General features: G+C 41.2%; 1 protein-coding gene across 1 annotated transcript; it reads right to left on the bottom strand.

The window, feature by feature from the left end:
* Positions 1–450: 450 nt before the first annotated feature.
* On the bottom strand, positions 451–11,505 carry LOC125000204 (CCR4-NOT transcription complex subunit 2-like). The gene is made up of 15 exons (XM_047575602.1): positions 11,396–11,505; positions 9,424–9,555; positions 9,137–9,209; positions 8,277–8,424; positions 7,985–8,194; positions 6,985–7,064; positions 6,784–6,909; positions 5,562–5,692; positions 5,059–5,179; positions 4,828–4,984; positions 4,516–4,577; positions 4,304–4,353; positions 4,116–4,216; positions 3,799–3,943; positions 451–2,410 (listed from the first exon to the last, which is right to left on the bottom strand). The coding sequence occupies exons 2-15, from the start codon at positions 9,541–9,543 to the stop codon at positions 2,324–2,326; spliced, it is 1,611 nt and encodes a 536-aa protein (XP_047431558.1). The 5' UTR covers positions 9,544–9,555; positions 11,396–11,505; the 3' UTR covers positions 451–2,323.
* Between the last annotated feature and the right edge of the window lie 1,273 nt (positions 11,506–12,778).

Here is a 12,778-nt window from a genome sequence, read left to right as displayed (position 1 = left end):
ATATTTAAGTATCAGTAACAAAAACATTAATCTGAAAAGAAGCCACGTACAAAGTCAATGGAGGCGGCCATTTTAGAAATGGCTGCCAAAAGCTACTGAGTGCAGAGCCTGGATGAATCCACCAGGGGGCAGACCACACATATTTCAAAGCTGCTGTTTAAATTTGACAACGAACAAGTGGTTGTTTAGTTTATTATTCGAGGGGAAGAAGATTTTGACACATTTAACTGATGGAGAGTATAAATTAAATGTACGATTTATATATATATATATATGTGTGTACATGTTTATAAAATTGTCAATTAAATGGTGTAAATGTTCAAACCAAACTATTTAAAAAAATATATTAATATATTTTTAATATGAATACATTAAAAAATTGGGTTTAATCTTGTCGTCCAATCAGAAGCTTCTCAGTCTCAGTGTCGATAATAAAAGTCGGGACTCGTGTTTCAGTTTCATTACCAGAATATTTATTTTCTTATTTTTCCTATTAAAACACTAGCTGCCATATTTAATAAAACAGCCAACGGCCAAGTGCCTCAGTCCTCCTCCTCGTCCAATCAGATCCTCTCAGACAGGTCACATGGTGTGTGGGCGTGTCCTTGGCAACACAGCTGCTGCTGCCATGGCGACTGCGTCTTCCATCAGTGGAGTCTGGCATGGTCTCCATGCCAACCGTCTCCGGGGCGGTTTCCGTGGTAACGGAGGTGGAGTATTGCATCGTTTACCTGGCGGCCAGCGGAGGAGGGAGGGGCTCCTCGGATCTTTTTTGTTTTTATCCTTTTTCTTAAAAATACTGCCTCCTGTTCATGTGTATGCATATATATTTAATTTAAAAATATATACATACACATACACAGCTGTACATTGGTGCCTCCTGGAGGAAATTTAAAAAAAAAAAATAAAAAATTAAAGACATTTTTGGTTGATTTTGAGTTTTGGTGGAGTGAAAGGAGCTTCAACGAAAAGGGGCGTTAATTTAAAAGCTTCATTTCTGCCTGAAATTAAAAGTGAACTGTTAGCTTAGCTTAGCATAAAGTCTGGAATGAGGGGACACGGCCAGTCTGGCTCCGCCTTGATTAAACTAAAGATGCAGCGTTTTTAATCAGGAGCTTCACAGGAGCTGGAGCAGAGCCAGGCTGGACGCTCTTCATGCTAAGCTAAGCTAACTAGCACGTAGCTTCATGTGTGGCGTCTCAGCAAAGAGAGGGAAAAAAACAAAAATCTGATTGGTCTGACTGTTACCGGACAGAAAATATAGAATAAACGAGAAGAGAGAGGGGAGGTGAAGGAAAAGTTTAAATCAAATATTAAAAAAAACAGAAGCGAGATAAAATAAAAACAGATGAGAAACTGAGAAAACTTGTGTTAACGTCCAACTACCGCTGAGTTTTAATGCCGTCTTATTTATCTTCAATAAATCTAAAACCAAACCAACAAAACTATGTTATTTTCTCAGAATGACGCCGACAGGAACAATTTAAATCTGTCCCCGTCTTTTATCGTCCTAAATATTCTCATTTTACATGAATCTGAAAATTTAGACTACGTTGAATGTTTTTACCAAACTATAGAACTGAATGAGGATTAATCCGCCGCTGAACGCAGTCCCGTGATTTTACGTCTTCACTTTATCGTTATTAAAAATGAGATTGTTGGTTTGGGTCTCGTGATGTGTTGACAATAAATAAAGAAACATTAACTAATGCTTCAGGATAAAAAAAAAAAAAAAAAAATCAAACCTGCAGCTTCAAACATGAACAAAAAAATAAAAATAAATCTTTTCTCTTCTTTTATTATGAAATAGTGCTACAATGTACATTGCATGTCCTCCCCTGACTGTCCACTGTGTGGCGCTGGTGAAACGATGAAGATGATGAATATTCCTGCCGAAGGGTCGAAGAGGGCGACACAGTGTGGAATAATTATCCATCCTGACAGCTGATTGAATCCTGGGTTTTAAAATCTTCTTAAAAGCTTCTCTAGAGAAAAATATGGGTATAAACGTGAATCACTGGCTCAGATGGACAGTTATTCACCGTGGTGTCTGGCTCCAAAGACAAACCAAACATGGAGGAGGAGGATTAAAAACAAACAGAGTGAGGAAAAGGACCAACAGAAAGGAAGTTAAAATGATGAAGTCTGTTCAGAGAGCTGAGTCCTTACAGGCCAGATTCATTGAGAGTGTGTGGAGGTGGGATGGGATGGGATGGGATGGGATGGGATGGGATGGGATGGGATGGGATGGGGGGGCATAGATAGGTGATGATTGACCAGCCAGGAGGGCCAATGGCAGGTAGGCAGGTGGAGGGAGAGCCAATCAGAAGGCCTGCTGGGCAGGATTGTAGTTGAAGGTGGAGGGAACGTGAGGCCGCTCTTCTAGTTTGTCATACTCCAGATGGAACTCCTGAAAACAGCCAGAGACACGAGCAGTTATTTTAAATTTAATAAAGTTCAACCCTCTGAGTCTAGAGTCTAGTGGTCCAGAGTCTAGTCTAGAGGTCCTAGAGTCTAGTGGTCCAGAGTCTAGTGGTCCCAGAGTCTAGTGGTCCCAGAGTCTAGTGGTCCAGAGTCTAGAGTCTTCTGGTCCCAGAGTCTAGTGGTCCCAGAGTCTAGAGTCTTCTGGTCCCAGAGTCTAGTGGTCCCAGAGTCTAGTGGTCCAGAGTCTAGAGTCTACTGGTCCCAGAGTCTAGTGGTCCAGAGTCTAGTGTCCTAGAGTCTAGAGTCTAGAGGTCCAGAGTCTAGTGTCCCAGAGTCTAGTGTCCCAGAGTCTAGTGTCCCAGAGTCTGACTCTGTTTCACCTTGTTCCTGGTTTGGTTTCATTCTTTCAGCTCAACCTCACATGTGACACTTTACACTTATTGTTTCATTCTGTCAAACTGTGTGAACACGTTGGAGCTAAAACCAGACTAGAACCATCAGATCCAGGAGGAACCAGTTAGAAAACCACAAACATGTTGAACCAACCATTTCTAGAACTAAACTAAATTTGTACGAGTCGTGTCTCAGTCTCTGTTACTGAAGGTGAATCAGGAAGTAGAAATAAAAAAAGATGCGGCGCCATCTAGTGTTTGGGTGAAGTAGTTACAGAATGAACCAGACTGATGATCGGCTACGTGGGGAAGTTGTAGCATCTCACCGCGCGGCTTCTTCAAAGAACAGACAAATTAAAAGGCGTGACGCTGCACTTATGTTTTGTTTTTATCCTTTTAGCATGTTAGCATTAATGCCATCGATATTCCGAACATACCGAGACCTTCTGCAAATGGCGCTTGTGACCCACAATGCATTGTGTGATCATGTGCCCTTTCGAGCCCCATACGACAACGTCAGACCATAAACTCCTATTCTTCACCACCATTAGCATCACTAATAGCACCGCCTTTAAAGTCACCATTAGCATTACTAAAAGCATTGCCTTTAGCACCATTAGCATTACTAAAAGCATTGCCTTTAGCACTATTAGCATCATTAATAGCGTCTCCTTTAAAGTTTACATTAGGATTGTCTTTAGCAGCATTAGCATTACTAATAGCATCACCATAGATAAGTTCTTTTCTCAAAAACAACTTATGCCGACACGACGACAGAAGTTCATCTTTTTTAGTAAAACCTGTAAACCAGCCCTATGTATGCTACCTGCTAACTAATATGTATGCTAACTAAAAGAACATCTTTCCTAATGAACAGTATGACCCGATAAAAGTTTGAATCTTTATTTACAGACGTTGATGTGTTTCCTGATTGTGTTTGATTAACTGGTTGGAGAAATAAATAAATAAAATAAATATTCACCTTGGCCACTTTCCTCCAGTTGAGGCAGTCGAAGAAGTAGTAGGTCCCTCTCTCGTAGGCGTTGGTCTTCAGCGTGGGCTCCATCCCCGGGGCCCGAGTGATCCAAACCCGCTCCTCTTTGTGGTACCTCCAGTCCCGGTTAAACCTGGACACACAACAACGGACGCACACTTTTAAACACGCATTTAATTATATGTAGCACGAAGACGTCATACGTAGGAGCAGAGGCTTGGTTTTAGGCTGGGACGTCTTCCTGAGACTTCAACAATTTGAAATCTAAATAAAGAAACATTTAATTCACTGAGTGTCGTCCTTACAGTTCTACTGCAGCCAGGAGTTGTAGCAGGTCTCCTCCGTTCATGTAGTAGAGGTAAAACAGCAGGTCTTCACCGTATCGAGACAACTTGATCGCTGCTAGCTGCACATGAGAAAACACGAAGGGTAAGTTCACAGGAATGAACTCACACTGAGGTTAAAACAGGGACTCAGCTTTAGAGGCTCATACCTTGTCCCTTATGTGGATGTTGGTTAAATATTCTGACGGGACGTGGAAGTCTGCGGGAGGATGGAAGACATTTATCATCAGAAACAGTTAAAATGAACGCGCTCCGTTAAAGTGAAGCCCAAAGCGGTATAGGCCATATAAGCCCCGCCCCCTCTGAGTTAGTGGGCGGGACTTAACACAACAAAATACGATAAATTGTTCTTTAAACTGACCAATGTCCTGCGGCCGACACGGAGCCGACGCCCAGGGAGACGCAAACTTAGGATAAAGATTCCTGTTAGAGAAAAGAAACACACATTCACACTTAAAGCAGGCGACAAACATTAACAACTACAATAAATAACTGGATAAAAACATCTGACGTCTGCAGGAGATTCATTTTACTATTTATTTGACTTCAAACTGATTAAATTATGAGCTTAATACTAATTAGAAGTTAAACGTATGACTCTAAATGTAAACGGTTGTAGGTCGTGTATATAACTCGTGTATCAGCTGTAACAGGCGTGTTCGTGTTGTCGTACTCTGGCGAGTTGAGGTTGAGGCCCAGCGTTGTGAGGTCGGAGCCCAGAGCCAGGTGGACCATGCCCGGGTCCGTCTCCGCCGCCCGGATGAACGTCAGGAGGCCGATCATGCCGAACTGGTCCGTTACCATGCCACCGGGGATGTTGGTCACACGGCCTGAGGCAACAGATTTCAATGAATTTACCCATAATGCATCGGTGCTGCTGTACAACCTTCGGAGGAGGCCTCACCGTCAGGAAGCACCTGAATCCCTTTCTTCTGCTGGTTGTTGTTGCTCGGCGCCGAGCTTTTATCACCGGGAAACTTTGGACCGTCTGAGCTGGAGGACGACTTCCCTGTCGAGTTCAGGTTCTGAACGAGAAAACAACTGGACTCGTTAGGAAGAAGTTTAAAGAGTCAGGACATAAATACTGGATAAAAATGTGTTTCTCTTCGTCTACTTTCAGGACTCGTGTGAAAAGCTGCTGCTGTTTTCGCTCATTTTTATGCAGAGATGTAGAATATTCTACATGTCTGCACATCTCCAGCTGCTGAACCTTCAGCCGTTTTATTTAGTCTCTACGTCAATAAATTCTACTATTGTGCATAAAAATATTTGTAGTCTAATTGTACTTTTTGTGATCATATGCACACATGTAAGTATCACAGAATATCAGAAAGCGCTGGCGTATTCTGCTCCATCGTCCTCCGACCAATGATGTGATCGTCTGCAGGTTAGAATAAAATGTCGAACCGTTTTGCTGTCTTCGTTGGTGCTGGTGGGGTCTTTCGTTTGGTAGTTCGGACCAGGGAGAGCTGGGAAATCTTCGTTGTGGATGGAGAAGTCCTGCGACTGCTCACTGGACGGTTTGGTTACCATGCCAACTGGAAAAAAAATAAAAATGAATAAAAGTGGATCAATTACGTTAACGTAAAACATTTAAGACACGAGGAGAGACGCTGCAGGTGAATAGAGTCAAATATTTAACTAAGAGAAATCACCATGAAACTTCTCCAGCTGATTATTAACAGAAACACAATATTCTGTGATTTATAATTAAATATGCAAATGAGGACTTAAATATGCACTAATTTGCATATGTTTCCAGAACAGAAATGTGAATAATGGATGAAGTGAGGTTCCAGCCTCTTTATTACATTTCCAGGTATTTTGTATTTCTCTTTATATCTCTCCATAAATCACAGATAAATCTATTTTCACCATGTTTTTAGCAGTAAAATGTTCCATAAATGAGGCTCTGAATGATTCATGATGAATCCGTCTGTAAATACCTGCAGGACGTCGTTAGGAATAAATGTGGAAGGTTTGGTTTGTGTCAGAGCGACTGAAGAGGAGATTTCTGGCTCATTTTAAAGGTTTACATTATAAAATCATGGATATTTTTATTGGAAACCACCATGAACCAGAACCAGATCTACTCAGATCCTTCTAAACGCATCATATCATCACATCAACATCTATAATATGAAAATATCAGATCATTCCAGTGTGAAACATGAGAGTTTAGCTTCAGATCAACCTTCCTACTTCCACCATTGGTCACTAACAAACAGGATACGACCATATTTGGACCTGACTGATTCTGCAGCAGATAAAGAGCTTTACAACGGTTCCTCATAGACCAGATAGAGACGAGACTTTAGAGACTTTAGGAGGAAATTAGAGGGTAAAGTGTAGAGAAATGAACACATAAATGAGAATTTATCCTCTTTTTTTGCATTAGTTTGAAAGAACAGTGGGTGTTATGTTATTTTGTGACGCTGTGAAATCTCTCGTTTCACGGAAGAAAAAAGAAAAACCAGAATTACAGCGAAATCTGTCTGAAAACTTAAACATATTTAAATGAGTTGAACTGGATTAAATGTGAACAGCTGGACACTAACAACGTGTTGAATAAACAGATTCACAAAGCAAAGAATAAAGGTTTTAATGTGTGTTGTGTTGGAGTTTTTACCGTACGGAGCCCGACCGGCCAGCGGGTTGAGCAACGGGGTGGGATTCGAACCTCCGTCCCTCCGACTCCTGTCAGCTAACGCCGGGAAATCTGACAGGTCCAACCCCGTCACATTCTCGCTGCCGTCTGCAGCAGAAAGACACCGTTAACCACGCGACCGGATTTAAACTCGTTACCGTGAAGTGATGTCGCAGACGTCACCTGTGCCGTTGAAGATGTTGTTGGAGAGAGAGTTGTTCATGTTGAAGCCTGGATTCCTGTTCACGCCGAAGCCCGACATACTGACACACAAACACACACACAACGTCATTAACACTAAAAACTAGAAGTGAAATGAAAAGAGAAAGAAGAAGCAGCCGCACGGTGACGCTTCTAGTAAACAGTGAACGAGTTCAGGCTCCAGAGCAGGAACAGGAATCAGTTCATTTCTCTTTGACTTTAGTTCAGTTTATTGGTTTTAGCACAAATTAATTTACAAATCTGTTTAAGGCGGGAACACAGAGAATCCGTGCAGGACAAATATCACACACAGGCTGAACAAAAACACAGAGAAGCAACGGAAATAAAGTGGATCATCAACAGGAATCAAAGGATGAATGAGGTTCATGTAGAAAACAGATATTTAATACTTTTTAAAAGTGTGAGACACAGATCTCAGTGGTGGATTTAGTTCGTTCCAAAGCTCTGAAGGTGATGAATGATGTTAAACTGGCATCGTGATGTGTGTGAACGTGGTCAGAGTTTTACTGTTTGATGAACATCTGAGGTAGAAATAAATAAATAAACCCTGAACGACGTCTGGAAGATCTGGTTTCTTATATAAAACTTATGAATAAACACGTTCACTTTGTCAACAGGTACTAACTTATATCATTTAAATAAATACATTGTACTCAAGCAACTAATTTCATGTGTACAAGTACTTTTTATTTAATTTATTTATAATTGATGGAAAAACTAAAAGGAAACCCTCGATTATTTTACTTTATTTTTTGTTTTACTTTATTATTTCCTACTTTCTTGTCCCTGAGCGTTGGTTCAGCCCCAAACACACGACAAGAGTTTTCCTGTTGCTACGGTAAATAACACTGGTTAGAAAGGTGAAATTAAAAACTGTATCGCTGATTTTATTTTGTATAAAGTGGAATGAGGGTGGACCAGGTGGCCCGGGTGGCCCAGGTGGCCCAGCTGTGCTGCCTACCTGTTGATGGTGAAGGCCTGCCGTGCTTGCTGAGGTTTGGGCATCCCGATGATGCTGGGTGACGACCGGCTCGGACTCCCCATGCTGCCGCTCCTCCCTCCGCCGCCTCCCCCCCTCTCTCCTCCGACTCCCATCCCACTCGTCTGCCCCGTCGGACCCCCCACCTGCTGGTTGTGGTTCAGTACGCTCCTGCTCATGGGCAGGATGACCCTGGAAGAGACACAACACTCAGTACATTCAGGATTCTGTGATGACGTCCAGGACGTGTGTGTGTGTGTGTGTGTGTGTGCACCTGCTCGGTGACGGGGGTGTGTGCATGGTTCCAGTGTTGGGGGTACTGGTGTGACTGGAGAGCTGGCTGCTGGACTGGTTCAGACCACTTCGACTTAACGGAGGCGCCGCACTGCTGTTCATGCCACGCATGGGGAACCCCAACGCACCTGAGGAGACAGAAGTAACAACACCATGATGGGCTATGGTGCTAATGGTGATGCTAATGGTGATGCTAATGGTGATGCTAACGGCTAGCATGGCAGCGCTGCCTCCCATCAGCTCGTTTCTGTTTGTTTAAACCAGACACATCTAATTAACCTCTCATCCTTCCAACCTATTTATGACACAGTCAAAGTAACTGAATCCTGCTGATGAACATGTTGCAGCTCATTCATGGTTTGGTCAAGTTTCTATCTCTACAGTCAGAATCTCTCTACGTGGTTTAGTTCTGGAGGAATCAAAGTTAGAACACAGTTAAAAAAGAAGAAGTTTTTTTAAAAATGTGTTGGTTGAATCTTATAATGACTTTTAGCATGAAACCAGAAGAAAATGACATGTTGCATCATGCAGCATTTACTCAAACACACAGAGTCAAGAGCTCTGATTGGTTCAAAAAGCTAGAGACACTTTAGCTAAAAAGTCTGTATATAAATTAATGTCTCATGTATCTCATGTAAACTGGACTGTGCATTTTTGTATTTTTCTTTACTTCTACCTCATTCTCATTTTATTTTATTCTTATGTGTGTGTCTTGTTGTTCTTTCTTATGTCGTGACTCTTGGACTAAATCATTTCTGTGTGGATAAATGAAGTGATCTTGAGTGTTAAAAGTCCGCTCAGTGATTCTCGGGGGGAAATGTGTGGCTGGGTTGGTCTTACTCTGGGGGCCATATAAACTGGCTCCGAGCTGTGACAGCTGACCCGTCGAGGAAGCAGAGGAAGACGCCAACATCTGAAACACAAACGCACACTTCACTTTATCTTCTGAAATATTAAACAGGAACAAGCTGGGAACTTGTCACGTGAAACTTGTGCAGTGAGATTTCTAACGAGCTGATGCAAGAAGAATAAAAAGAGGATTTGTCAAAAGACGAATAAACTAGTAACAAGTTTATAAAGTGATGGGAAATGATGGGAAATGAGGTCTATGGAGGCGAATAACTCACGTCTTTGTCAGCGCGGTGAGGAGGGAACATGGACTGTTGGCTGTAGTAGAGGCTGGAGTCGTCCGCGTAGTCACTCTCTATCCCCCCCTCCATAAACTTCTTCCGGTTAGCACCAAACATGCCGCGGGTCACCTGAGAAACCAGGCGAGATGGAACAGTCACACCTGCAGCTTCATTACAAATCTGAACTAACGCTTCCAGGTGCAAACGTCACGATGTCAAACAGAAAGTTAGAAAAATACGGAGGAAATAAAATGAAATAATAAAGAAAAATAATGTCTTTACGTTGCAACTTGATTTATTTCCGTACACAGACAATTTTTGATTTACATGAAGCATCTTATTCAACTCACTTTGTAGGAAATATACTCGGAGTCAGATCCTGATGTCAGTGCAGTGCAGATAAATTACTACAGTATGAAGTAACATCACTTAGCTCTGGTTAATTAAATAAACTAGACAATTAAATATAGTTTTTTGCATTTTGTTCATCTTTTTATCTCTACAGCACCCAGGGGAGACCTCAGCTCACCTTAATTTCATACCTGTACAATGAGAATAAAAACACTGTATTCTATTCTATAATAGAAACTATAACAATATCAACCATTTCGATATCAGTGTTGGCTAAAACATGCTGGAGATTTCTGTAAAGAGGAAGTGGAGCTGCAGCTTTGGATTTCTGTAATAATCAGTGGTTAAATATGACCAGACTGAGCAACAATAAAAACCCTGTTAGCAGCTATAACACCTCAGATGTGACGTTCATCAAGATGCTAAACAGACACTTTCATGTATTAATATAAAAGGACACACAGGTTCATCTTTCCGCTGATTTGCTGTGATAATTTCCATTAATGCTCATTTCATCTGCATTTTGGTTCAATTAATTTATCACTTGCTTTTTACTTTATTGCAATGATGTTATGTTAGTATGTTATAAGCCCTATTTGCACTATTATTACCAGAGGTACCAGATAAATCTAGTCCTGTGTGAATACGGCTGTAGTTCAATTTAACGCACAAATCCACCTGTATATGTTCATAGAAGCTCAGTCAATCATTATGTATGTTTTGCTCAGTCACCTGTTTATATGGTCTCACCTGTGTATAGTTTTTTTCATGTGTAAATATTGTCCATAAGCCCATAAAATACATATCACACAGTATAATACTATTTGCTCTGCACGCATACCTCTACTTACTGCGCTCCTGGTTAGATGCTAAACTGCGTTTCGTTGCTTTGTACATGTGTAACGACAGTAAAGTTGAATCTAATCTTATCTTAAACCAAACATGTTCATTCCTCAGCGACGTTAAATGTGCAGCAGTGTCGCAAAAGGCTAAAGTTAGCATTGCAGGCTAACATTAGCTTCGCAAATCTGTCAGATAAACCTTATTTTAAAATAAAGCTACCGCATACTTTCCAGACTTTATGAATGCAGCGGCGTGCCCTCAATTATGCCCCGTTCGCAAGTTACATTCAATTAACTGTTATTTGCAGGCATTACCTTGTTAGCAGTAAAGTGTGTCGAGGCTAACCGAGTAGCACACGTTAGCTAACAGCTACCTCCATTGGAATACATGGGGTTGTTAGCCTAGGAGCTAACGCGCTAACATCAATGTAAGAACGCCATAACCGGGAATGTTTAAACCGATATAACAGTATCTAGCCCCCCGGTGACGACGGGTTAGATGCCGTTATGCGGTTGTAGGACCCCGGGGAGAAGGAAGTCGGATAGACTAGTGTGTTTTTGTTCTATTTGGGCCTGCTGCGCCTCCGTTAGTTAGCCCCCAAAACAATAACAAAAAGCAGCGAAACCGGCCTGGTGGCTCCAAGGCCGCATTTCCACCACTTCCGTTTAAAACCTCCTTCTGTAATAAACAACACACGGCCAGAGTTTCATTTAAAGGGAGTTCTGTTCGGTAATTTGTGCGAAAATAAATTAAACCATTAAAAAAAGAAGCTCACCGCATCAATCTTTCTTCCCCGCTACAATCCAAGATGGCCGACATCTCTTCGCCAATCAGCGAGGATCCGGAGCCTCCATCACTCCACCGAGCTCTACTTTACTCTACTGAACTCTACTTTATTTTACTTTCATCTACTGTACACTACTTTACTGTACTTCACTCTGCTGAACTCTACTTTATTCTACGCAACTACACTTTATTCTACTGAACTTTACTATACTCTACTGAACTCTACTTTAAATTACTGTACTCTACCCAACTATACTTTACTGAACTCTATTATGCTCTGTTGAACGCCACTGAATCTACTGTCAGACCCATCAGGTCCATCTAGTAACTCTACTGGACTAAACCATATACAGTCTGTAACTGAACTCTATTATACTCTACTGAACTCTACTGAAATATGTTATACTCTAATGTATTCTACTACTTCTAGATCCCTGTAGTAACTCTACTCAAATAAACCCCTGAACTCTATTATATCTTACTGAGCCCTACTGAACTCTATCAAACTCTACTGAACTCTACTGAATCTACTGTGAGACCCATCAGGTCCCTCTAGTAACTCTACCGGACTACACCATAGAACAGGCATGTCAAACTCAGTTTGGCTCTGGGGCCGGATCAGTAAAAGAATGTCAACTCCAAATATTTAGCTTTGTTTTTCAGTACTATGCTTTATCATTCAGCCTACATTTGTAGCCTACCCTACATATTATAATCACGGATGACAAGGGATCTTTTCTAAGCACAACACATTTATTCAAAAACAATGGGGAAAAAAAAGATTTTCATGTTTGGCCGTGAATGTGTTAACAACTGGTTTATTTTAACAGTTGAGTGAATGCAGTTTTACACCTGAACCAACTCACCACACTAAACAAACTCAAGTGGGAGCTATAAAAAAATATTTTCGCCTTAATTGTCATACTGCTTTGAAATAAATGAAAAAAGAAATACAAAATAAAATAAAATAAATAAAAAAGTTATAGCAGTGCATGGGCAATAGGATTAGACTACATCAGATCAAACTACTAGGCTGGGCCTACTGAAGCTGAGAATATACTGCACAATATTAATTGTCTTTAATATGACATACTTGTCTTTATGATGAGTGGCGCCGAATATTAAACTCTTTGAACACTGCAACTTGCTGATTACATACCAAGCACACTGGTTTTGCATTCACTTCTGTGAATAAATACTTCTCGGTCCATTTCTCCTGGAAAACTCTGCACTCCGTGTCCACTCTTCTTTTTTTTGACAGTGCCATTTTGGGAAGGGTGTGTTGACCGATAACTTGTTTAGTAGTGGTGAATGGTGAAGCAAGACTGCCGGTTTATTTTTACTTGGACACATCACGTTGCGAATGTTTATT

This window comes from Mugil cephalus, chromosome 22 (assembly GCF_022458985.1).
Source record: "Mugil cephalus isolate CIBA_MC_2020 chromosome 22, CIBA_Mcephalus_1.1, whole genome shotgun sequence".
Lineage (NCBI taxonomy): Eukaryota > Metazoa > Chordata > Actinopteri > Mugiliformes > Mugilidae > Mugil > Mugil cephalus.
The sequence above is the reverse complement of the archived record's forward strand: the minus strand, read 5'-3'. Positions and strand labels throughout refer to the sequence as shown.